This window comes from Dama dama, chromosome 5 (genome assembly GCF_033118175.1).
Source record: "Dama dama isolate Ldn47 chromosome 5, ASM3311817v1, whole genome shotgun sequence".
NCBI lineage: Eukaryota > Metazoa > Chordata > Mammalia > Artiodactyla > Cervidae > Dama > Dama dama.
In genome coordinates this window covers 30044647-30071370 of record NC_083685.1, presented here as the reverse complement: position 1 = coordinate 30071370, position 26724 = coordinate 30044647, and the positions used below count along the sequence as shown (strand labels likewise).

Below are 26724 nucleotides of genomic sequence, written 5' to 3'. Positions count from 1 at the left end.
TGAACTTCAAAAGCAATTGAGGTTACTTTAATGTTAGATGAGTTAAGCTCTATTTTCCTTCCTTCTAATCAACAAATACTTTTCTAAATGTTCATGAAGTCGGGTGCTGACGCTCTGGGCCTCTTTTAAAAAGGCTGGCAGCCAAGGAAAGACCGCACTTGAAACAATGATCACAAAGTGAGAGGGTCCTTCTCTCATGACCTTGGAAAGAAGGGGGTCACTGTCTTAGGAAGGAAGATCTGTAGCCATGTCTTGACCCCTTTACTATGATTTGTCACCATGTAGACAGAAGCCTTCCTATCCTACACATGACTTCAGGCAAGAAAAAAAATGACATTTATTGACTTGGGGATATGACCAAGCACAGTGTTTGATTGCTGGTCTCATTTTTAGGGGATTTATCCCTGATTTAATGATTGTTAGAGATGCTACCAATGGAACTCTACAGAATAGTGGGAGGTTGGGCATTCATTCTTGGCTAATGACAATAGAATTTCCTTACCATTTACAAATTGTTTGTGTACTATAGGTATTTTTCTTTACCTTGAGACCAATCCTTGGCCTCTTTTGATGTTGTTCCCATGATATCAAACAAATATTAAATATTAAAATATGGCTTCCACACATATTTTATTGTTTCCTTGAATGCAATACAATTCCTGATACTTGCATTAGTCAGTGATTTCCAAACTCCTTTTTTTCTTCTCTCTTTTTGATTATCAGTAGATCTTTTCTTTCCCAACCAAGATCACAACAGATAAAACAGAACTTTTTTGCTTGACTGTACAAACTCAGGGAGAAGCCTCTGCTCATCGTCTCTTGCCAGCCTCCAAGGCACCTCTGAGTTGAGGCCAAGAAACTTGTCCTAATTCCATATCATCACAGAAGTACTGTCAAGTTTTAAAAGAATTGCCATCATTATCTGTTGCATCCTAAAGAATTCTAAAGCAAGTAGAGGATGGAGTTAAGAATCCAATGGTCCTCTGTGTCTCCTGGGGGGAGGCGAGGAGGGGATGAATTGAGACAGTAGCACGGACATATATACATTACCATGTGTAAAATAGATAGCAAGTGGGAACCTGCCATATAGCACAGGGAGCTCAGTTCAGGGCTCTGTGATGTCCTGGGGGGTGGGATCAGGGGGCTGGGAAGGGGACCTTAGAAGGAGGGGTTGTGCGTGTACATATGGTGTATTCACCTTGCTGTACAGAAGAAACTAACACAGCCTTTTAAAGCAATTATACTATAATACAAACAAAGAATTCAGTGCAATTTTCTCCCATAAAGAAAAGGGGCAGGAAGAATTCTAGATTAAGGTTGTGCTGTTTGCTAGCAGTAAGGCCAGACTAGGTCCCTGGTCTCCCATCTCCCTGGGAAATGACCTTTGGCTGTGGTGGTCCTAAGGTGATCAGGGCTCCTGTCTCTTTGGGGCTGTGTCTGGCTTCATTCTCCCTTGAGTTCTGAGTCAGACCAGCACTTTTGAGATCTTGTAGAGTCTTTGTAGGCTTCACCATGACTGCCAAAAGGAAACAGCAGCTTCACTGCAGTGGGAAGGCCACTGAGTGCCACCCCAAGGCCTGTCCTTGTCACGGTTTCTCTAGATCACACACCTCTAACTTTCCACCCCCGGACTCTCCATCCTCAAAAAGTCAGACTTAGGATCCTTGGGAGCAGGATCCTAACACAACCCCCTGCCATCTGCTTCGGGCAAGCCAGCCTTTCTGATAGCATTGCTACACTGGTAAAGGGTGACTGATCTGGACCAACAAAATATAAGGAAAAGTGTGTTTTTATTTTTCCAGGTTGGAAAAGTAGAGTCTAAATATATCCTGAAATAGCCAGAGAAAGCATGGTCATATGTTTCTCTGGGTGGGGTAGTTGGAGAAACTGGAGAGGAAAGGATGATTCTAAGATTACTTCATTTCTTTTGTTTCCTGCTAGAACAGTCTTTATTCCTCCTGTAATCTGTGGGCATTTACTTTGCTTACTCATGATACCCTCAGCTCCCAGCCTCATTTAAATCTATACAGAAGTGTTGGCAGTTAGTCATTTTGGAAAGTAGTGGATACTTAGGTAGATCATAGGGCTCTGAACTTCAGAAACTCATGTTCAAATCACCTGCCACTAAAATACTGAAACGTTCTAGGAAAAGTTTTAATATCGTTTTGCACATGTATGTGTGTTAGGATTAATTCAGAAGAGAGAGGAAGAAAATTTGCAATACTCTATTTTCTGAGCAAAATCTCGTCCCCATGGTTCCTGCTCTCCTGAGCGTTAAATGCCTAATTGAATGGATAGTTGACTTTAAATGTTATTTCACTTCAAAAAGAATTTAGTAGTGACGTCCACCCTCCTTCCTCAAATTATGACTGCTCATAACCCAGTACCTTCTGGTATGTTCCTCACCAGGAATTTGTAGGTAGCACTCTCTCTCTGCATTCAGCCGGAGTGGGCACGCCTGCTGAATGTTTAAGAAAACATGAAAACCACAAAGAATGTTCCCAATTATTTTCTCCTGGTTGGTGGAACAGATGCCTTTCCTCAAGGAAAATGCTTTAGGCCAAAACAAAGCCACATTCATTCAGAATCTATTGTTTAGTAATTGTGCAGACTCTGGATTATATAAAATCTACTTTCAATGCAAAAATACTACTTTCTTAGGAAGAGTTTGTAAGCAGAATGGAGTAGAAGATAGGCGGAAGATACAGTGTTAGAACAAAGTTTCCAAGGGCAAGAGCAGTTCGGGAGATAGCAGTTCAAGGACATTGGAGGGAACCCAGGCAATGCAGATGTGGACTTGGTCTGGTTTGGGGTCCTGCAGGGGCACCTGGCTGGCTTTACTTATAAGGCCAGTCTTAAAGCAATCTATAGAATATGGATGAGGTGAAACCCAGAGCTGGAGTATTATTCTTGATCATCTGTAACTTTTCAAATACATCCTCCATACTGAAATTCTAGGGCAAATTTAAGTGACTCCAATAAAGAAACCTGCCAGTCAGTCAAGAGTGTTTATTTATGACCCCCTTGGGCCAGGCACTCTTCTGGACGATATGAAATGATACAAAATAAAGGGCGATCCTCACCCTTATGATCTCTTGAAAGCAAACGGATCGAATTTGCACACACACACACACACACACACACACTATGTGGGTGGTCATCAAACTCAACTATATAGACATATAACAGCCTTATTTATTAATAGAAAAATCATGATTAGAAAATTAAATGTACCAAATTAGAAAAATTGGGGAGTAATTAATTTTATTACAAATAGATTAAAGCATGTTCATAAAACATGTCTTTTATATAACGAGTCTCATTAAGCCATTAAAACTGGGAACACTCCCTCACCCTCCCACAAATCTACAGAAAACTCTTGGAACCTATTATTTATTGCGCAAATATGGATACACACTGGCCTTGAGGAGCTGCTGGAGTGAATACAATGAGAAGGCCTGTGTCCTGCTAAACTGTAACTTCTTCAAAGACTGGGCTTTTCTTACTGGCCTTGACGTCCCGCACTCTGGATACAGAAGTGGTGAAGGAGTAATAATGAAAGGATGGTCTAGGTGAGTAAAGATTCAAAGAGGAGATGCTGCTGCTGCTGCTAAGTCGCTTCAGTCATGTCCGACTCTGTGTGACCCCACAGACCGCAGCCCACCAGATCTGTCCGTCCATGGGATTCTCCAGGCAAGAGTACTGGAGTGGGTTGCCACTGCCTTCTCCGAAAGAGGAGATGAACTTAGGAGAATTTTAAGAAGGAAAGAAAGAAGAGGACTAGGATGTTAAGTGGGTCCAGTGGGTTGGTCTCAGCGGGCTTCCAAGCTTAGGAAGAGGACCTGACATTTTCAGCCTGACTGAGGAAGGGTCTGCCCCTAGTTTGGTCCAGGGGACATCTGAGCATCCCTGGATCTTTGTCAAAGCAGTTCTCCCCAGTCCTCATGGAGGGCCTAGCAGGGCAAGAAAGCAAAGCTACTTAAAAAGAAACACTGAAACTCCACGGTATTTTAGCTTACGGCTTCCTTGGTGGCTCTGCAGTAAAGAATCCACCTGTAATGCAGGAGACACATGTTCAGTCCCTGAGTTGGGAAGATCCTCTGTAGAAGGAAATGGCAACCCACTCCAGTATTCTTGACCGGGAAACTCCATGGACAGAGGAACTTGGTGGGCACAATTCATGGGGTTGCAAGAGTCAAACATGACTTAGCGACTAAATCATCACCACCATCTCTCCTCACATCTTAAGGATCCATACTTCCGTCTGACCCCAGGTGGAGAATATACCCGAGTACATCCTGCCAGTTTGCATCCACTTGTCGACAAGCAGTTGGAGGCTATTTCTTCTTTGCCTGCCCTGGCCCTTGCTTGATCCTAATTTAAGGCAAGTTTCAGGAGGCCGGAGACTTTGATCTGTTTTCATTTCTGCAGGCTTAGAACAGTGCCTGCCTCCGTAGGCGTTCAGTCAACAAGAGTGTTGGTTAAATGAATAAATGTGATTATTCTGGCCATTTGTCTTCGTTTGTCTTTACTTTTGGTTTTTCCACCCCCTCTCTTCAGAGAGTTGTTAGCAGGAGAGAACGAAGTCCCTTCGTTCCATCAGCCCACAGACCCTGGCCAAGGGTCCCGGCCCAGCCCTTTGGGAACGGGGATCCCTCGGGAAGGAACAAGGAGTCCTGGCTCAGGGGCGGGGAAGAGGGAAGAGGCAGGAAGTTCTTCCCACTTCTTCTGGCTCCCGCGGCATCCGCAGCGCCCGGCCCGCCCGTTATTTGGGGCTCGGGGCGTCCGGGGAGGGGAGCTCGGGCCGCTCGGGCGCATCCCCGTCCGGGGCCCGGGACACCCAGCACCCCGTCAGCGCTGGCACCTGCCGGACCGCCCGGCGGCGGCCCCGGCGAGCGGGACCGGGGCCCCCCCGCCGCCGCGAAGGTGGGGAAGGGGAGGGGACAGGCGAGCTCGAGCCGGCCTGCTGCGCGCCCGGGGCCCACTCGCCGCGCCGCCGGAGCGCGGGGGAGGGGACGGCGAGCGCCCCCCGCGCGACCCCAGTCCGACCTCCCGAGCTGCGCCGGGCGAGGGCGCCCGGGCCCGAGAACTCTGGTCGCGGGACCCGCATCCAGGTGCCGGATCCGCGCCGCGCGCCGGGCGAGGAGCGCGTCCCCCGGCCTCCCTGCGCTCGGCCCCGGGCGGCCTCGGCCTGGACCCCGGCCCCGCTCGGGACCCCCGGCCCCGGCGCCGCGCCCGCGCCTGGGTCTCCCCTCCCCCTCGGGGTGGGGGCGGGGCGGCCACGGCGCCCGGAGAGCGCATCGATCGGCAGCTTTGTTATTGATCAGAAAGTGCCCGCCGCCGACCCGGCTGCCGGCCGGCCCCGCGCGACCCCCAACCCGTTGCGGGTGCCGTCCCCCGGCTGACAGGTGCTCCCAGCCCCTCGCCAGGGACTCCTCGGCGCGCCCGGCTCCCCGCGTCCCCACCCCCCTTTCCTCCCTCGCCTTCGCCCCCACCCCACCCCCACCGCCTCGGCACAGCGCAGGATTTGTTTAAACCTTGGGAAACTGGTTCAGGTCCAGGTTTTGCTTTGATCCTCGGCACAAACTGGAGACGCAGAAGAGGGCCCTCGGAGAAAGTCTTGGATGGGAGTATGTGGAAAGTGCCCCGCGAGGCTCGGCGGCCAGAGCAGGCGCGGCGCGTCCCGCCCGGCGCGGCCCTCCCCCGGCGGCGCTGATCCCGTCCCGGAGCCCCGCTCCCCCAGTGCCCGCCGACCGCGCGCCCGCCCGCTCAGCCCAATGCTCCTCTTCGGGCTCCTCCTGCTGACATCCGCCCTGGCCGGCCAGAGACCCGGGACCCGGGCTGAGTCCAACCTGAGCAGCAAACTCCAGCTCGCCAGCAACAAGGAGCAGAACGGTGAGTCCCCCCCAGCTCCTTCTCCCGCTCGCTTCCCGCGCCGCATTGTGCACCCGGGCGGGATGCACCCCGGCCCGCGCGGGGACGGACGCCTCCGCGCGCGTTCGCAGGCACCGGCTTTCGGAGGTTCCGCGGAGTTTGCAACTTCGGGAGCGGCCGCCGGGGCTCCAGCCCGGCGGCGTGAGTGTCTCTGCGGGCGCAGCCGGAGAGGGGACGTTCGGGGAGCCCCGGGGAACGTCGGTGCCAGCGTGCCTTGCAAGAACTCATGTTGCCAGAGTTCTAAGTTCAAGAACTGCCTCTAAATCCGAAGCCAACAGGAATGAGTCTTGGCGTGTTTGACTTTACTCAGAGTTTTTTGGATTGGGGAGGGGTTGTCCCAGGACGTGTATCAACCTCATTAATTGAAGCGCTCTAAGTGGAAAGACATCAGTTAATCAATACATAGATAGGAAGTAAAGCGGTCAAGAGGCCGTGTGGATGTTTTTAGGAGGTATTTAAAAAATGTATTTCTCTTGCGCTTTTTTTTTTTTTTTTTAATATGCCTTTGTACTCTGAAGCTCTTACCTTTCTGGTGGTGTGTTTTTATATGCGATGGTGAGTGGCTGCTATTTTGTGTGTGCTGGAAACGACTTAATCCTGCATAGGAAATGAGAATTACTTTCAGCTTTCAAGTGTACCTGAAATGTTTAGAAAACTCTCAGATGCAAGTTCCCTTGGGCTGGGATTGCACAGGGCTGGAGAAAGGCTCCTTTCATGAAGCCAGGGCTGCTTCAGGGTGTGTAATTTGCTTAGCCTCTGAACTCCATATGATTTACATCATTCAGTTTCTAAACTCTTTTGCTCTTGATCTACCATTATGAAGTCATTTTTGAGACTACTTTGTAAATAGAAATTTTATACTGCACATGAAACCACAATGTTAATGCAGGCTGTCTAAAATTAGAATATTAAACACCCTGTTTACAAGCAGTGGCTCTTAGTTTTATTTGAAAAGAAATGTACATGTTTTGACTGCTTTGTGTGCCATCTATTCAGAATGCAAGAATGCTGTCTCTTCATTAACCAGGCGACATGAACATAAGCAGCATACTTAGGAGATTGGAATGGTGTATGCTGTGTTTTTAAGTCTGAGCACCATTTTCTCTATGTTTTGGGGGCGTTTCCAAGCTTTAGTTTTGTACTGAAACTCTCCAAAGTGTTCACCTCTAAGAAAGCACAGAAAGTTCTAACGTACAGACGGAGAGAAAATAAGGATTCCTGGGACCTTTGTAGCCATTACGTGTATTTATTGTACCGGCAGCAAGACAAGCTATCACATTCATCAGCTAGACTTAATGTGGCTGCTTCTTACAACTTGTTGATGTGATGGCACATGGCACCTGCAGGCTGCTTGAGCTGCTGATCAAAAGGCAGCCTAGGGATCCATCTCTAATCACTGGGACTGCAAAGGACTGGGGAAGGGGGTGATCAAAGAAGTCACAGCACCAGCTGTACCCTGGCAGGAAACAGATCAGACCAACCTTTGTTCTTTCTCATGTAAAATAAATGTCAAGCTCAAAATATTGCCTCTTACTGGACAGACTTTCTCAAAATGAGTATGCATGCTATTCCTGGCTTCTGGCTTCTGTTTTTGACTCTTCCTGCCCCAGGTCCCTTCTCCTGCTGCTCACACATATCAGGCCTGGCCTGACATCTCTTATGTTCCCGAGTCCCTTTAGGACGTGCGCCTGTCACTGTCCTTTCCTTGGCATTTTTGTCGTGTGGTCCATGTGCCACCATCCCTTTTAACCAGACTCCAGAACTTTCATGGGATCTTAGGCCACTTCCTGGAGTAGGTGCACACCCTCCTGAGAAATGGGTTCATGAAGTCAGGCCACACACATTCTGTTGCCGTCAGAGACTGGGCCATTTCTCTTCCTAAGATGCATGATGCTAAAAATAGCTGGGTTGTTTCCTAATCTGTGGGCAGAGGACTGGGCTATGTTTAGCCCTATGAGGGTTGGCCTCCGGAAGTAAGTGGAGGTGGAGGCACCACTCACCTTGCGGTGTTCAGGCTGAGAAGCGAGGCGGCCAACGCTAGGGGGCGGTATAGAGCTATTTTCCCCGCAGAGGCAAGTTTCCAGGCTGGGAGGGTAACAGGTAGTTGCTGATTAAGATTCCCCCAGGGAATGTGAGCAGGTTTGCTGGAACTTCTCTTATTGTGTGACTTTCAAATGTTCCACCCCGTCAAGTGGGCATTTTTTGCTCTCCTGTTGAATTTTGATTGATTTTTGATTGCCTTGCTGCCCTTCTCAATTTAGGTGTCTAATCTGAAAGTACAGACCCACCTGAGGATGCCACCTAAAAAGTGCCATTGGCCCAGTTTGTAATGGATCGTTTCTGAAAGATCTTCCACGTGCGAAATATGAAATGTCCAAATTGACCTATCATGACTGTAGGAGCTCATTTTGACTTTCATGGACCCCTTCTCCACCATGGGACCATTTTTTTTCTGGAGTATTCCAAAGTCTCCTGTGGTGTCGTCCCCATCACATCCCCAGGCCTGCCCAGTTTCAGATCAGCTGGGTGTCCTGAGATGTGTTATAAATGGAGATTGATTGCTGTAGCCAGTGTGGGTATTGGGTTTACACTGGGGCAAGGGAGGTGTTTCAAAGTTATCCTTGAGACATCAGTGTCATTTGCCCAATTAATTAGGTACTTGGATGTTTACTTAAAACTACGTTGCAATTCTTGCCACGTTACTGTGAAGATAATTGTATCCTGCAGTATCACCTGTTACCTCTGCGTCTTTTGTTTCTGCCCGTGCCACGTGGCTTGTCGGATCTTAGTTCCCCACCGTATATGGATTGAACCCCCTGAGTGAAATCGCTGAGTACTAATCACTCAACTACCAGGGAAGTCCCGCCTTTGTGTCTTCATCCTTCACACGACTCCTAACAATGAAGTCTCACATATCCACCGAGGATTTCCACCCAGATTTCACTTAAAGAGGGAGATAAAAAATCAGAACGCAAAAAAAAAAAAAAAAAAAAAAAAAATCAGAACGCTGAGGTAGGCAGAGTTTCTTACCTGTACGCTCATGGCCATGGAAAAATTACTGTGATCTGTGTGAACTCATTTTAGAAGAGGATGCCTCCCAAGAAATGAGTAAGTTCCAAGATACTGTAGCAGAAGGAACCATATATATCACAAACAAAACAAAACTCAGCTTATTTATCTCCTATGTGTAGCCCTAAGTGGGCTTCCCAGGTAGCTCAGTGGTAAAGAATCCGCCTGCCAGTGCAGGAGCTGAAGGAGACTGGGGTTCGATCCCTGGGTCAGGAAGATCCCCTGGAGGAGGAAATGGCAACCCACTCCAGTATTCTTGCCTGGACAATCCCATGGACAGAGGAAAGGAGCCTGGCGGATTATGTCCATAGGGTCACAAAGGTCAGACAGGACCGAGCTACTGAGCACACACACATGTAGCCTCAATAGATGCCAATCACAAGTGTCTGGACTAAGGCCTCACCTGCCTTGTGTCACTGGATAGGCATCTTTAATTACCCAAAGCCCTGAAACATGCTTCTGACTTCATCCTTTTTAACTATTGTGAATGTAGATTTGAAATATGCCTCTATTAGGGTTTTCCTTATAAACATCACTTTTAAAAAATTGAGTAGAGTTGATCTTTAATCTTATGTAATATACAGTATAATGAGTCACAATTATTACAGTTTATACTCCATTTATAGTTATTGTAAAGTATTGGCTACATTCCTGTCTGGTGTAATATACCTTGTAGCTTATTTTATACATAATAGTGGACCTTTTAATTCCCTATCCTTATAAGCTCCTCCTCCTCCCTTCTCCCAATGCATATCATTTATCATGTGTGCACTTTTCCTCAAGGACTTTTGTGGCCTGTGAAGCCATTTACTTTGGGGACAAATGGTCCCCTTGTAATGTGTCACTGAGTATGTGTATCTTGTATTTGTGGCTTTTCTGTCATTTTCAGTGCCAGCTTTCTCCTCCTCTGGCCAGTATGTCCCTACCCACTCCCCCTACAATTCACAGGTCGCCGCTTCAAAGCTGTATTTGAAGCAGCACTGCTCATCACAATCCTCAGAATACTGTCCACGAGTAAAGAACTCTGCCCAAGGACTCAAGGGACTTTCCTGTTAGTCTGTAAGTTGTCATGAAAGACCTTTGTGACAATTATTTTTGTTGTTTAGGGTTTTTTTTTTTAACTTCCTCCTGGTTCTCCGCTCTCTTTGGGATAGTTGAGGAAGTTGAAGAAGTGAAGTACCATTATGTAATGATGAATATTGCTTTTCACAAGAGGTGACCGGAAAAACCCCCTTCTATTTTATGGTAACTTTTCTTCTCCTACCAACTCTTCATATCTTTTATGCTTAATCTGATATACTTGGTGATTACTTCTAAAAGGTGATTAGACAGTACAAAGATCTGTGTGAAGCTTCAGGGACTATATATCATTTGTGAATAGCTGTAAGTAGATGCTAGTGGCTGATCCTGAACTTTCCTCTTTGTTGGATTTTATAGATCCCTGTCTTGGCCATTGGGATCCTAGCTTGGTCTATTCTTATTTCATCCTTCCTAAAATTTATTTCTTACATATATTCTGGGCATTCTTTTCCACTTCATGTTTTTTCAGAGTTTATGGTGCTGAAATTTTGCTGTACATGTAAATTGCACACTTTTTGTAGAAATAGAAATCTAGTGATCATGTGATGTGTGTTAAATAGGTCTTAATTGAATCAATGCATTTGTAATATCCACCCTCCCCAAAGTCCCCAAGACTGCTAAACATTTCCCTAAAGGTTTCTGTTTTGTTTTTATTTATTTTTAAAATTTTAAGTTTATTTTATATTGGAGTATAGTTGATTAACAAAGTTGTGTAGTTGTAGGATTGCAAAGTGATTCAACTATACATATACTTTTATCCCTTCTTTTTCAAATTCTTTTCTCATTTAGGTTTTTCCAGAATATTGAGCAAAGTGGAAGTTTCTGTTTGTAGCAATCAACATGGTAGAAGTCATAATAAAAGTCCCTTCATTTACTTTGTCTGATTTTAATTTTTTTGATGATTTTAGTTGAAAATGTTATCTGTAGTCAGAATATCTTTGTATCAATGGTTCCCAACTTTTTCAGCACCAGGGACGGGTTTCATGGAAGACAATTTTTCCATAGACCCAGGGGTGGGGAGATAGTTTAAGGATGATTCAAGTGTATTACATTTATTTGCACTTTATTTCTCTTATGAGTACATCAGCTCCACCTCAGACCATCAGGCATTTGATCCCAGAGGTTGGGGATCTCTGCTGTGTATAATGCTGTATCATTTTTGTATAGCTTATTGGTTAAGGGGGTCTCTGTGAATTATTTTTCTCTACCACTGTCTCCACCTGTGATTTTTTTTTTTTTTCTCGCACCTCCCTTTCCATGTCCTCCGGAGGACATGTCTAGTGGTTGATTTTTGGCTAGCAACCCCAGGTTCGACCACACCAATTGTGGAAATATTGAAACATCCCCAGAGGATTGGGAAGGAGCCCAGCTGCTCCTCCAGGACAGATGGAGCACCTTTGTGCCTGGCCCAGCTCCGGACATCGGAGGCAGCGCCCCAGCCCTGCTGGCCTCCTTCCTGATGAATCTCTGTGCCTGCCACTCTGATGGTTAAGCCTTTTGACACTTTCTGCTGTGGACAATTTAGTTCATAACAGAGTTAAAACTGCTGTCTCTTCTCCCCACTGCTGCGCATTCAGGCCTGATGCACCTGTGGCCTGAAGGACCCAGAGAGAAGGAAGGGTACATCCTTCTTCGAGCCTTCTTCTTGCAGCTTCTTTGGTTCGAGCCAAGGGTGTGTGTGTGGGTGAGATGGGGCAGGGGATGTGGCACGGATGGCATGGGACTGGAGCACTCGGGTGCCTGACCCTGCTTCCCCAGGTGCCACGGAGCAGCTGCTCCCGCCTGGGTACCACCTTCCTGTTATCTGGGTTAAAGAGACTGTCTGCTCTCTGAGGCCCTTTTTCTAGCTGCTTACATTAACCACCCCTGTTCATCACATCAAGGTGGATCCACTCTTTGGTATTCTGCTTGTTGTTTATTGGTTTATTTGTTGTCTCCGTGCCCTGACCCCCACCCTGTAGAGTGTCAGGCCCCTGAGAGCGGAGCCCTGTCTGACTTGTTCTCTATGGATGCTTCCAGGGCGGGGAACTGAGGGTGTCATATGTTGAGGATTTGTTGGATGGTTCTGGATGTTAGTGTCTTGTTCCATGAGGACTCTGGCATTGCCTGGAACCTGCAGGCCATCTTGGAAGGTGGCATGTTGACACTGGACCTTTCACATTGCTTGCCTGTTTTCATAGGAAGAGAAACTTGCTTATTGGCTGGGATGGGAGATGCCAATGAGAGTTTTACTTTGTCATTTTAGTAAATGTCCCACATTACCAGGAGTGTACCAATTCGGTGGGTAGGCTTCCCAGAAGTGGTGCTAGTGACTGTCTTAGCAGTGTCACTCTGCCAGGCAGTCAGCAGGTGGACCACGTGTGGTCAGGCTCCTGTGCTGCCCAGGATGGTGAACTCTGAATGGCTGACACAACTCCAGAACCAGCGTGCTTCCCGCCTCCTGCTTGTGGTGCACAGGTTAGAAATCAGCAGGAAGTCTGGTGTGTGGAGCCTTAGAGCTGGAGGGGTCCCAGGAATCTGTCCCCGCCGACGTGGAAAGTGAGGCCTGGACCACCAAGGTGACTTGGTCAAGGTCGCCCTGGAGGGCAGCCAAGTTCAACGGCTCATGTGCTGATCTGTTTTTCTTCCAGGAGAACCAATTAGGCAAATGGAATTCTAGTGTCAAAATTCCAACACTCTGTATAAAAGCATTTTTTTTTACTGTTTTATGAGGTTTCATGCTTTGGGGGCAGTAAGGGGAGGTGGGACTCCTTTGATCCTGAAACATTGTTTATGGGAACACGAAGGACAACAATCTTAGAATAATCACGCTAATTAAATATAATTGGCTAATGTCTATTGTAATATGGCTGTTGTGGTGGAAATATGACAGTTTGGCAAATGACTTGAAATACTTCCCTTAGAATTGTTACTGTGATGTCTTGAGATCTTATTTTCAGTAGGTCTGTGGATAAACAGTGTTTAGTTGCATATTTTGCCATATTTGTTGAGGATGGTGAAGAGGAAGACTGACATTGGAAAGCCTGGCTTCACAGGGAGCTTTTCTTTTGCTTTCTGTTTTTTATTTTGGCAGTTTTGAACATTTTATTTAGCAGGATGTCTCATTGGTAAAAGTACCATCAAAATGAGTGGATGAGAGTGGTTTAGTGAGCTCTAGGTGCACAGCCTGTTATTCTTATACAGTGGATTTAGTGAATGATTTCAGCCTTTATTTACACTGTATTACGGGATTTCCTAGTCAGAGGTTCAGATTGCTCTTAAAGCCAAGAGCATCAAGGAAATTAATTTATACCTGTGGACTTGAATCCTTTCCTAAAACAAGATTCACTTACCTTTTTAAAAAATTGTGTTTGCAGAGTTCAACATCTGAGAATAGTTGAGCTGCATTTATAAAGGGGAGTTACTTTCTTATATTTATCCTTAAAGCCACATTACTACTAGTGATGTTTTTGGTAGCATCAGCTCATTTTGTGAGGATACATTGTAAGCGGAGTTCAGCTCCTCTTACCTGCTGTCTGCCTCCACATCAGACCTCTTATGCCACCTTCGAATTGGTGACAGAGCAGCCTCCTTCCTGGACATCTGCCTTGTTGCAAAGCCAAACCATCTTTGCCAGACTGGCTTCAGTAATTTTACTTTCTTAGTGTTAGGCTTAATTCCTTTTTAATTTTCAATCTGTGATTTTTTTTTTTTTATTTGGCATTTCCTCTATTGCATAGTAGTTGAGCCATTTTTCAATTGAGGGAAGGTCTATTGGATTGTTGCCAGGTTTGGAGGAGCCGAGGCAAAGCGGATGTCTGGCTCTTTGAGGAAACCAGCATCCCCAGCAGCGTGAGGCCCGTGGATGATAATAAGTATCATCAATGCAGCTCTGCCTTGCTCCTGTGTCCACTGCGCTCTGCTGAGAAACCAGGACGCGCTCCTGGAAAGGGCAGCATCTGCAAGCATCCTTTGGGGGCAATTCGATGGGATGAAAGGGTTCTTACTTAGTAAGCCGCTGGTTTTCTGATGGTTAATGATGATTCCGCAGGAGAGCCTGTTAGGAGCTAGTCTTGTGCTCAGTAGTTGCAGACAGTATGGAGTTTATATCTCTGTAACCTCCCCTTGTGGTATTAGGAAAAACACGGAGGCTTTACTGGCTAAGTAGCCAAGGTCGCACAGCTGGTAAATGTTTGGACCTGGATCTGACTCCAGGCCAGGACTCAGAGCCACGTGCCTCCCTCTTCATGACTTAATGGTCTAGTGTTTTATTAGAACATTGTTTTTAAACAGCAAATATTTATAAGTGTCTGCTCTGTGCTAAGCTCTGCCATCGGTGCTGGATACATAAAGAAGACTTGGTCCTCGTCCTTGCAAAGCTCTGTCCAGGGAGGACTGTGGCTCAGAGTTCATCTCCTGGTCTGTTAGTTCTGGGCTTCCAGTGCTGTGGGAATGCAGAGGGTTTTACTGCATTCTCGCAGTCTCCAAAACTCTGTTGATCGACCAAGTGGTGGATTCGGCCTGGGAAAGAGGCACATGGAGAAAAGCCCCCACAAGGGAGCTGACATGTTTTGAAATGGGCTTGAAGAGGGAAAAAGAGGAAAGGGTTCTAGGCCGAGGGCGCCCTGCATCAGAGAGTAGAGGCAAGTCTGGGGCCCATGGTGAGCAGAGGTGGGGGAAGATTCAAGGGCCGGATGCTGTTTGCAGGGCGTGCCTCCTGCAGGGTTGGCAGCTCACAAACAAAATTCCAGAAAAGGTTGTCTTCACTCTGCAAACAACAGAAGCTGGAGAGGGTGTGGAGACTAAGGAACTCTCCTACACTGTTCGTGGGAATGGACATTGGTGTGGTCACTACGGAGAACAGTATGGCAGGTCCTCAAAAGACTAGAAATATAGAGCTGCCGTATGATCCAGTAATCCCACTACTGGGCATACATCCAGAGAAAAGTAATTCAGAAGGGTTCATGCACCTCAGTGTTCACAGAAGCGCTGTTTACAATAGCCAGGACATGGAAGCAACCTAAGTGTCCATTCACAGATGAATGGTTAAAGAAGATGTGGTACATACACATATATAATGGAATATTACTCAGCCACACAAAAGAATGAAATAATGTCATTTGCAGAAACATGGATGACCTAGAGATTATCAGACTAAGTCAGAAAGAGGAAGACAAATGCCATATGATATATATCACTTATATGTGAAATCTAAAGAAGAAAAAGATACAAATGAACTTATTTACAAGACAGACATAGAGAACAAATTCAATGTTACCAAAGGGGAAAGGTGAGAGAAAGATAAAGTAGGACTTTGGGACTGACATATACACCCTACTATATATAAAATGAATAAGCAACAAAGACCAACTGTATGGCATAGGGAAATACACCTGATATTTTGTAATAACCTATAAAATAAAAGAATCTGAAAGAGAATATATATATATATATATACACATGTACATACCAAATAGATACATATCTACTTATGTATATATACACATGCATGTATGTGATCAGTGTCTTCAGTGGTGGCTGACTCTCTGCGATGCTGTGGACAGTATCCTGCCAGGCTCCTCTGTCCGTGGGGTTCTCCAGGCAAGAATACTGGAGTGGGTTGCCATGCCCTCCTCCAGAGGAGATATATATATATATATATATATATATACACACACACACACACACACACACACACACACACACATATATGCCTATATACATATACATCAGTTATATGTATATATATATATATAGACTTCCCTAGTGGCTCAGATGGTAAAGAATCTGCCTGCAATGCGGGAGACCTGGGTTCGATCCCTGGGTTGGGAAGATCCCCTGGAGAAAGGCATGGCAACCCACTCCAGTATTCTTGCCTGGAGAATTCCATGGAGAGAGGATCCTGGTGGGCTACAGGCCATGGGGTCACAAAGAGTCGGACACGACTGAGCATGTGGCAAAAGCAACATATACATATGTATATATTCAGTATGTACACACGTACGCATACATATACTGAATGGCTGTGTTGTACACCTGAAGCTAACAGCATGGTAAATCAAGTGGACTTCAATAAAAAACCAAAAGACTGTCTTCATGTTTAAGATTGGTCAGAAGCTTCCAGTTACTTTATCGGCAGGCAGGCAGCAGTTCTGAACTGATGTGAGCAGATAAGGGCTCTGTGGGGTTTTCTTGGGAAGCTCTGCACCAGTCTGGGGGCGGGCTGGACAGTCTCAGGGATGCTTGAATAAGGGAAGCCAGTGTCCATACTGCTGTCTGTTGCCTGCTATTTACATGAGTAAACAAAGAGCTGACTTCACACTCCATTCACAAAATGGATGGCAGGAGGAGGCTGGGTGCAGGACCAGGACGGGGTAAGGCAGCAGTGTACGTGCAATTAGTGTAATGACGTTCTTCCCCTGAAAGGAGCAAGGAAAACAGCCTTTGCCCTTTCAAGGGCAAAGATTTTGAGTTTCCTGGAAAAGTAACTCCTGTGAGGTAAGGCAAATGCAGGAGGTTGGTCCTGGTTCCTTGGACACGACGCTAGAAATATTTTGAGGTATTTAAGGATTTGAAATGAATACATTCTCTTGGTGGATGGGCTGTGTGGATCTCATGTCACTTTTTTTGAAGTCAGGCTATTTGCATTCCAGGAAAGCCTTGTTCCTGAGTGGACACTATTTTAAGCTTTTTGGCCTTTGCATGATGGTCTTGGGCTTCTTTTCTCTGAATATGCACAGCTGGTCCTTGCACCTGCCTTGGGAATCGGTACGCAGATCAGAAACCATTAACAACAGAAGCTGGCCTTCCGTGGTGCTTATCTCGTGTTGTTTCTGGCAGTTATTTTTGCTGGGTATTTATAAGGACATCTGTCTTTTAAAGAGTCATGTTATTTATCTTTTTATTTTTTTCTTAACTGAGGAATAAATCACAGCTTGTTTCCTTACTGCCACACACATTCATGGTCTGAGGTGATTATAAATGCAAATTGTAAGTCATTAAAGTGTTATAATGTCTTTTTCTGTGCTGGCAGGTGATGTTTAAAATCACTGTATAAAGAAGGATCATTTGCTTAGAATGTGATTAAGAGATGGGAACAAATGAGAAGAAAAAAATATCCAGTTCTTTCCTGGAAAATTCTTACCAGGTTTGGAGAAAAGGGGAACTTCAGGGTTCATTTTTGATGTACCCTACTTTAAACTTGAGATATGGTGATGGGAGGGTGCACATAGTTTAAGAACACAGGAAAACACAGTAACTTTCAGCACTTTCATATTTTTCCTTGGAGATAGATTAGACTTCTTAGAGTGTGACTTGCCATCTGATTAGCCTCTCAAAGGATGGAGATTGAACTCCATAAAAACAAGAAGCCAAGCTGGCTAGTGTTCATGGAGGGCCAGAGATGCGGTGTCCTGGAGGCAGGTCTCCCCTGCTGGTAATAGATTTATGTTGTGGGTCATAAAAGGTATTGGGGCGGCTTCCTGTTAAATAAGCAGCAGTGTTTCAACCTGTGGGTTTTGTGACTGGTTTTACTTTTATCTGTAAACTGAAGTGCACTCTATCAGGAGATCCCCACGGAAATGAGTTGCCTCTGTGATACAGGAGACTAGCTCTCATAACAAACTACCATTTCTAGAGTTTCAGATGCAGTTTCTTGTATAGCATAAATATATATGATGGCCTCAGCTATATCTTTATTTTGTGTTAGTCACAAAACCATTTGTAGAAGAATCAACAATCAAAAATAGGCATTTCCTGGTCAAAATCTGGCCAAGATATTGAGAGATGTTCAGAGAATCTAGATACCTCATTGATAAAGGTTAACCCTTGAAAAAGTAGTTTGAACCTCTGTTTTCTTGAGACTGTTCATAGGCTTGATGTTTACAGGCATGATTAAAAATGAAATATTAAGAATTAAATGATCTGTATTTTTGTTTGTAGTACTTTTTTCATCATGGTAGAAGATGCATCTTTCATGTATACCGATCACTTTTCATGGGCACCAGTGCACACCTCTTAAACTAACTGCTCTAGAAAGGTTCCCTTTGAGAATTAATATTTACATCCTCAGAAATCAATTATGGTGTCTGGATCCCAATTTCCTTGCAATCTTCCTTTGTGGTCACTTCCAAATGGCCAGCCTGCTGTAGCAAAACACTCAGAGGTGCAAATCTTCTGGAAGAAGTGCAAATGCTATACTTTTACTTGGGAAAACGGGAAAGGAGGACTTCTTTAATATATCTGCTGGGCATTTAAAACTGCACAAAGCACAGGAAATAGTTTGGGAATGTGGGAGCGTGTGGTGTTTCCAAGTACAAACATTGTTTTGAAAATTTCCCCGGTAGTGGTGAATTATATGAGACCACGTCCAGCTAAGGAGAGCTTGTTTAACTGGCTTGTGGTTCTGGGGTTCATTCAAACACTCTTAAACAAAATAAAGGGAGTGGATGTAATGACTTCTTTATGGAAAGGCCGTAAAAAGGTACAGAGCCGTGTAAACAAATTGAGTCATTTACTAGATGTTTCAGTGATAGATTTGCAGTCCAAATTCAGGGTTGTGTATTATGGTTTATAGGCTCTGACCATGTTCTACCTTAAAAATGAAGTTACAAGCTTGTTTTTTGGTTTGTTTATATGTTTGCTTTTCTTTGGTACATGGAAATCCGTTATTGCTATGTTATGTGACAGTTTGAAAAAATACAATTCTGAACATCGACTTGTATGCTGGCTCAACTTTGGAAAATGGTGAGAAACTCACGTGTGAAAAGTTGAACTGACCTGATGTTTGGTAGCCCTGGGTTCTATTCAAGAAAAATAGGATGATTGAAATTGAAGTTTTCCTTCTGGGCTCAGGCATGTCCGAACTAATTGTAAAATAATTGTTCTGGCTAACAGGAGCAGGCCCATAACTACAACTATGTAAAGTGGAACTCCAGCAACAGTTATGATTTACAGTTATGGTAACTCTGCCAATCTTGTAATAAAACCGCTATTATAACCAACCTACAGTCACATTCATTCCTCTTAGTTGAGGCCTAGGTAAAAAGTCCTCTCCCGAGTGGTCTTGCTTTCCAGAGCTGCTGTTGCATTAGGATATTCATTGACCTCCTCTAAGATTGGTATGAGGGCTGTGCCATCCGGTGAAGGGGAGGCGGGTGGAGTGAGAGTCAGTACACGTGGTTTTGCACACTCGTCATGGTGACTAGCGGCAGCGGAAAGCCAGAAATAAATTTGGAAATTCAAGTGAGGAAAGGAAACTAAATAATTTCTATGTTGATACCATAACATTTATTCATTCTGTAACTTCTCTCCATCAGGGTTGGCTTGCCTGGCCTTAGAGGAAGTGGATTGTGTAAGAAACCTCGGTAAAAATCAATGAGCCTTTCTAAGGTCTGAAAACTGGTGGCATCGCACCATACTGGCGGCTTTCAAGTGTTCCTGCGGGAAGTTTGGCAGCGGAAATAGCTGCTCCAGCTCCACGGGCCTGAAAAACAGGGGACAATGGTGGATATTATAGCTTCTGTGTAGTGTGTGACTTGCCATTTCCTTTTTTGCCCCTCCTTTTAATGAATATGGGTTACATGGCCTTAAGTCTGTGAAAGATCTAGGATCTGCCTTTAAATCAGATTCTTGGTGATCCTGACAACAGTTTAGAGCCTGTTAACCTCTCTTACGTAGCACAGAGTTCTGATGGTCATATGTGATCTCAGCACAGAGTGACCTGGGACCTGCCTGAAATCAGGAGGAGTCACTGCCTTCAGCAACTTATCTTGCAGAGGGGAGATAAGGCAGGCACTGGGTGTGATGCAGAGTACCCCAAGTGTGTGGTGGGAATGCAAGGAAAGGCAGGTGGATTTATAGCTTAGACCTTTGAAGAGGGTTATTAGGGAGGTTGTTAGGGCAGAAGTGCATCTGAGCAGAGGCGCCTGGATAGGTGAGTAACCTGTATTCCTGCAGAATTGGGGCTGCTGGAGTGGAGGCTGGGAGGGGGAGCTGCTGAGGAAACGTGCGGAGCCCGGAAGCCAGGAGCCTCAGTCTTGCAGTGTGTTGTGATGGAGACCTCGGGGTGAATCCCAGGGGCGGGTGGTGGGAAGGGAGGCCCAGAGGAGGCTGGCACAGCGAGGAAAGAGTGCCTCCAGCGCCATCGTGAGCGTGCTACGAGCCCTAACGGAGCCGCTCAGGAAGCCAGGTGAAGACCTGCCTTCGGTTCCTTGTGGAGGGTGGTCATTAAGAGACAGGATGCGGGCTGCAGGCAGGGAGGGGTAAAGTGGAAGGACAAGGAAACTCCACGTTTGTGGTCCAGAACCAGCAGGAGAGAGGGAAGAAAATAAAGAGGGGAGGAGAGAGGGGAAAGAAATAGAGAGGCATGAGGCAGGGTAGAAAGGGAAGGAGAGCAAGGAGGCAGGAAGAGTGGGAGGGAGGCAGGAAGGAGGCACTTTAAGGCAGGAGGAGGCAGGTACCCAGGAAGGGAGAGAAAAATCAAGGAGCTTGGCCAACAGTAAAAAATACAGTAGAGTTTCAAGAAAATGAGGACTGATGAGTAGACATTATGAGGTTTCGATGTAGACAAAAGCAAAGACAAAAGCAAAAACCCTTCAATGTGATGACCGGTGCAGAAGTAGAAGGCAGAAGGTTTATGGAGTCCAGTGGAGACATTAGATATAGTCTGTGAGGGTTTGGGGAGAGCTTTAGGGATCAAGGGAAAGCAATACTGAAGTGGTTTCTGAGGGGAAAGGGAAAAAAGTTTGTCTTGTTTGCTTGTTTGATGGAGAGAGACTTGCAGTGGGGTTTTGGTGCAGCTGAATGTGTCCTAGGTAACAGGAGAGAAAAGGTAAGGAAAGTAGGTGTTTCTGCCTGGGCTGTCTAGAGGGATAAGGAGATGACAGGACTTGAAGATGGAACTGGAGGAAAGATGCGTGAAGGCAGTGGCTAGGGCAGCATCAGTGAAAATACTTATGTGGAAGAGAGTGACTTGGAAAATGTATGTGAAAAAGATACAACGGAAATCCGTGTTAGCAAGGACTTTAACCTATACAAAGCCACAGAGGTTTAAAAAAAGAAGCATGGAAATTCAACTCAATGAGCACTCTTTAAATTGAGTTTTTATTTTATACTGGAGTGTGGTTGATACGCACTGTTGTGTTAGTTCCAGATGTATAGCACAGCTGTTCTGTTATACGTATATGTGTGTCCATTCTTTTCCAGAGTCTTTGCTCCTATAGTTTATTACACAATATTGGCGGAATTCCCCGTGCTTTGCAGAAGGTCCTTGTTGGCTACCTATAGTAGTGTGTATATATCAGTTCCAGTCTCCTAATTTATCCCCCACTACCTTTACCCATTGGTAACCATACATTCCTTCTCTCAAGTCTGTGAGTCTGTTTGTATTTTATAAATAAGTTCATTTGTATCACTTTTAAAAGATTCTGCGTATAAGCCATTTCCTATGATATTTGTCATCTCTGTCTGACTTAGGTTATTTAGAATGATGATCTCTAGGTCGTTGACCTCTTTGATGACCTTTACTTGATTTCCCTGGTACTGATGCCCTTAAAAATGTGCCCTCAAGTCATAAAAGGTAGGGGAACACCAGGGCCAGCCTTCTGGGCGTCTCTGCTGTGGCAGCTTTAGCATCTGTTGTAATCACTACAGTTTTGTTCTGTTTTGTTTTTTAACAGCTAAAGCCACATAAAAGTTTGTTGGGGGTAGGTTCAAGTTATGGTAGTTCTTTGCTTGAGAGAACAGAGCTTGTGATTCCCATGCCCTCCAGAGAGAGCTGTTTTCTCTGTACGTCTGCAGGGCAAGGATTGTCTGTGCTACCATCCTGGGGCATCCTTCTTTATGTCCCTGTGATCATTGGAAAGAAGCTTTTGGAATTGGTTTATTGAATGATCGTGACCCTTGGGTCTTGATCAAAATATGATGTTATTGTTGTTACTTATGACTTTTATTGAGCAGGGGAATTCTCCTTCTGTCCCAGGATGGATATTTCTGTAAGATTGTGTGTTTTTCAGCTCACTCCTAAGAGGTAGAGCGTTCTAGAGTAACTTCAAATGTCAGCACCCATACAATTTACCGATGAGACTTCCCAGTCCTTTGGAATAATAAAAACTCTCAGTGGGACAGCTTTGGATCTTTTGGCCCTCTACCCAGGCCTGTTTCCTGTATGGAGAAGGAAGAGGGTGGGGGTGCAGAGGGACTCCATGTTCAGGGAAGGCTTCTAGCCCATCCCCTTGAAACTCTGCAGATGGTGGCATGTCTCTTACGGTCACTTTGGTATCCTGGGGCACTGGTGCCCGAGTCCCATTAGCACACCCAGTTACACTCGTGGTTTCAGGATTTCTGATTCCTCCTAGCTGCACTTGCTCTTGAACTCCAAGTCTGAGAATGCAGTCTAAAACTAATAGCATTTGTTCTGTTTAATATCATTCCTTTACAAACATGCAGAGTGTATAATATAGTCAATTAATCAAGCACAGAATTATTGTTTACAATACAGTAGATTAAACAAGCTCAGAATTATTGTTAAGCTAATGAATGAATATTAACATTTCTATTTTTAGATAAAGTAATTATATCTCTATTTTCTGCTTTCTCACTGTAGTCACCCTAGGTCAGGTGCTGGCTACATAAGCAGTGACAAAAACATCCTTTCTCTTCCTTCTGCATCCAGGCTTTTCCCACACTCCCACTCCCAACCTGTCACACATAAGAGGTTGATATCAGACAGTCTTCCTGCAGTGGAGTTCTGATTGTTACTCCTCTCTGGTTTGGATTCCTGCTTTTCTCACTTTGATGTTCTTATAAATCACTTGGGGGTCTCAGTAAAATGTGTTCTGATTTTGTGAGTTGTGAGGGGCAGAGAGGGCATTTTAGCAGCTCCCGGGTGTTGCTGATGATGTTGGTGATGGACAGGGAAGCCTGGCATGCTGGAGTCCGTGGGGTTGCAAAGAGTTGGACACGACTGAGCGACTGAACTGAACTGAACTGGGTAATGCTGGTACTGTTGGGCTGAGGACCAGACTTTGAGTCACAAGGGTCTCCCCATGTTCCAAGGTCTGCTGTGACCTCACCAGCTTTTAATATCTTTCTAATAAAAACATTCCACCAAGCCCATCTCTGCTGCCCACCGAGGTGCCTCCATGCCTCTGTGCTTGCAACTCTGTTAAACCACGCAGTCAGGTCCGTCTGATGAACATGGAGTGCTTTGGTTCTGGTAACATGGCCCATCCTGAAGAGGGTAAACCCAATGAGGTGCTTGGGGTCTGTGATGTTGACAGTCATGTGACTTGTGACACCCCAGAGGGGTACGCAGAAACCTGAAGGAAGAAGAGCTCTTCCATTTCCCAGTCATGAAAGACTTCTCCTAAGGCTTCCCAGGTGGGTCTTGAAGGATGAAGAGAATTCACTAGAAAAGGAGGAAGGTTCCAAGCAGAAGGCGTAGACTTTGGAGAGACCACAGTCTCTTAAAAAGTCAGCTTTGTTTGATGGGAAATAAAAGATTGAAAAAGTTATTCATTGAATATGAAAAGCTCTGTTTGACATAAGGAATATGTTTGGGTCTATGGGATGGTGTAGGGGGAAGCCCATAGGCCTTCTGCAGTAGTCCCTAATCATAAAGGCCTGTCTTCCCCTCCATTTTTCATATTGTTTTTGTTTGGGCCATGCCATGGGGGATGTTAGTTCCTGAACTAGGGATTGAACCCCTGCCCCCTGCATGGGAAGCTTAGAGTCTAACCACTGGACTTCTAGAGAAGTCCTTCCATTTTCATATTTTTACACCTGTAATAGATCAGTCACTATCTATTGAATGGTCAGATTTGTTTTTTGTTTATTTTGTTTTTTGCTTGCAAAAAAGATATGTCAGGATGATCATAAAGAGAAGCTGGAGGCAGAAAGAAGCCTGACACCAGTTTGAAGGCATTGGTGACAATTTGGATGTCAGATGAGGAGTAAATTGACCAGTTAGCGTCCCCGGGAAAGGGCAGGTACACACCACCTCTCTGTTACTCTCTGTGTTCATAGCTCACACGGGTTCAAGGTTGCCAAGTCTGTGTGTGTGTGTGTGTGTGTGTGTGTGTGTGTGTGTGTGTGCATGTGTTATTTGCTCAGTTGTGTCCAACTCTGCTACCCCATGGACTGTAGCTCACCAGGCTCCTCAGTCTATGGAATTCTTCAGGCAAGAATACTGGAGTGGGTAGCCATTTCCTTGTCCAGGGAATCTTCCCAACCCGGGGACTGAACCGAGGTCTCCCGCACTGCAGGAGGATTCTTTACTGTCTGAGCCACCAGGTATTCAAGGCTGGCACGTCCACCTTCTTCAAACTCCCAGCATATTGCAGAGCCCACCTTTTTCTGCTTCAGATTCTGACTGTACATATGCCTCATCTCCCATGACTGTCAAGTGTCAGAAAGTTAAGATATAGAAGTCTTGAATTTAGAGCCCCATTGGATGGCAGATCTTTGAAATGAAGGGCAAACACCCCCCTTGACCCAAGGCAGCTTGTTCTGTCCACGTAGACCTCTGGCCTCCTGGCTTATAGCTGAGGAGCTCTAAGAAGTCAGCTGCCTTATTTCACAACCAAGGATGCAGCTAACGTCTGGCTTCATTTTGAGGAACTAAAAGGGGGTGCACTGTAGGGCCTCTTAATCTTTCTGCTTAGACTGAGCAAAATGAATGTGCAAAGAACCTCATTGGCAAAATTATAATGATGACTGCTTAGAATGTGATTTCCTCCACAAGAAAAAAGAAATGTATCATTTCCAGGAAACTTATTTTTAGACAGAGAACTTTGTGATAATATTTCTTGCAATGGTTTATTCTAAGAAGAGCATGACTCTCAAAAATCCATTTTCAAGAGTTTCACTTATTTTCATTTTCAATTATTTCCACCCATCTGTTTTTTTTTTCTAGTTAACATTAAATGTGTACTTTCTTATTTTTAGTCTGTTTTTCTTTCTTTTAACCTTTGAGACTGACAAGTGTGATTGATCCCCTTGAAGGCAAAACTCTTGAAAAAGTCTTTATTTTAGAAAGTCATTCAAAGAATGTATTTTTTTTTTTTTTTTGGAAATACAATGGAATTTCTCAGCCTTGATCATATGAGACTATGGGCAAGTCGTCTTTCATTCTGGCGTGTGGACAGAACAGAAGCAAGCCCTGGAGGGGAGAGTTCAAAATTCATGGCAGGGAGCACATGCTAAGTGGGCCAGCGTTTATGGTGTCACAGCCAAATTAAAACCATACCCTCTGCTGTTTACAGAATGGCAGCCCCCAGACTGCACAGGTTTGTGCCCGGCTTTCTGCATAAGTCTAAGGCAGTACAGATGCTCAGGACTCTTAAGGACCAAACTCTTTCTCTTTACATCCATTTGGTTTTGCTCTGTGAGGGAGAGTGAACTATCTTCACTTCTGTTCCTTCTGAAGGGCTTGAACTGAGCAGAGGTGAAAACTGGTTTTGTGTCTCACACATGATGTATTAAGGTATTAATAGTTATACCTTGGTCTTCTCACTCCCAGGCTGGGGGGAGCCAGGTATATTGCTTACTCGTCATGAACATAAATGGCTTCTCATTTTTTAAAAAGAATTCAAGTGATTTTTACTTTATTATTAAATATTTTTTTTTAAATGGGCATGTGGTTTTATATAATGTTTTTAAAGCTATCTCTATGGTGAGGAAAATGATAAAATAGAATGAAGATCTCATTTATAGTTGCAATAGATATATATATATAACATTAGAAATGAATTTAACAAGAAATATGTAGAAAAAAACTTTACAGCTTTATACTTTTGCAAGACCAAGATATCTAGTAATTCAAGTTACAATCCCACTGTTAGGCACTTGTAGAGCTTTGGAAATGATATTGGTAGTACAAAACTGCAGTGGTATGATTGGAAAGAGGTTTGGTAGAAAACAATATCACCTTGCCCAGTGGATATGACATTTGAGTGTGAATGCATCATTAATGATCCTTTTGAAAGTCCTAGGTTCCTCCCAGATTTCTCCTGATTCTAGGGTTAGCTGATACTGGAAAAGAAATATGGACAGGAACCAGATTATGAGACGTCTTTATAGGTTGGCTGTCTGACTTGGGGTCCTATGAATCAGTGTCAAGAGAAGGTTTTTTACAACAGTTGGTGACTACAATGGCCATCTTTTCTGCAAAGGGGAGGCTTTCTCATTTGTGGGATAAAAGAAGCTTTTACAGAGTAACTCCCCTCTTAGCAAATGAAGCTTGACTATGTAAATCCTTCTTTTGCAATGGAATAGAATCCAAGATATTTTAGAAGTCATTTTATTTTTTTGAGTTCAGTAATTTAAACATTGTGCTTATGTTCTTTTTTTTTTTTTTGGTAGTCCAAACATCGATCTTTAAGATTTCCTTGATGTTTTCTTAAAAAGACAAAATTCATTGTGTTTTCATTGTGAATAATTGTCTTAAAAATAGACAAAACAGAAAGTAAACTTTCCTTGACCATTTTTTTTAGATGAATTATTTGTTTTTATGCCCAAGAATTTAAAAATAATCACAGATTTTTCACTGATCTTTTAAAATGTTATTTTGGTGCTGAAGTAAACCTATACAGATTATTTTGGGTGTTTAAATCTTGTGAAGATTAATAGAAAATACCAAGGAAATTTTCTTGGTTGTGTCTT

General features: G+C 44.6%; 1 protein-coding gene across 3 annotated transcripts in view; it reads left to right on the top strand.

The window, feature by feature from the left end:
• Nucleotides 1–5458: 5458 nt before the first annotated feature.
• PDGFC (platelet derived growth factor C) overlaps nt 5459–26724 on the top strand; it is a 242254-nt gene continuing 220988 nt past the window's right edge. The window contains exon 1 of one of the 3 annotated variants that reach the window (XM_061142249.1): nt 5459–5895. In XM_061142249.1, coding sequence (XP_060998232.1) covers nt 5625–5895 — 271 coding nt within the window. In that variant the 5' untranslated portion in view covers nt 5459–5624. Of the gene's footprint in view, nt 5896–9239; nt 10249–26724 lie in introns of those variants that run through there. The other 2 variants (XM_061142248.1, XM_061142250.1) reach the window with 2 other exon arrangements.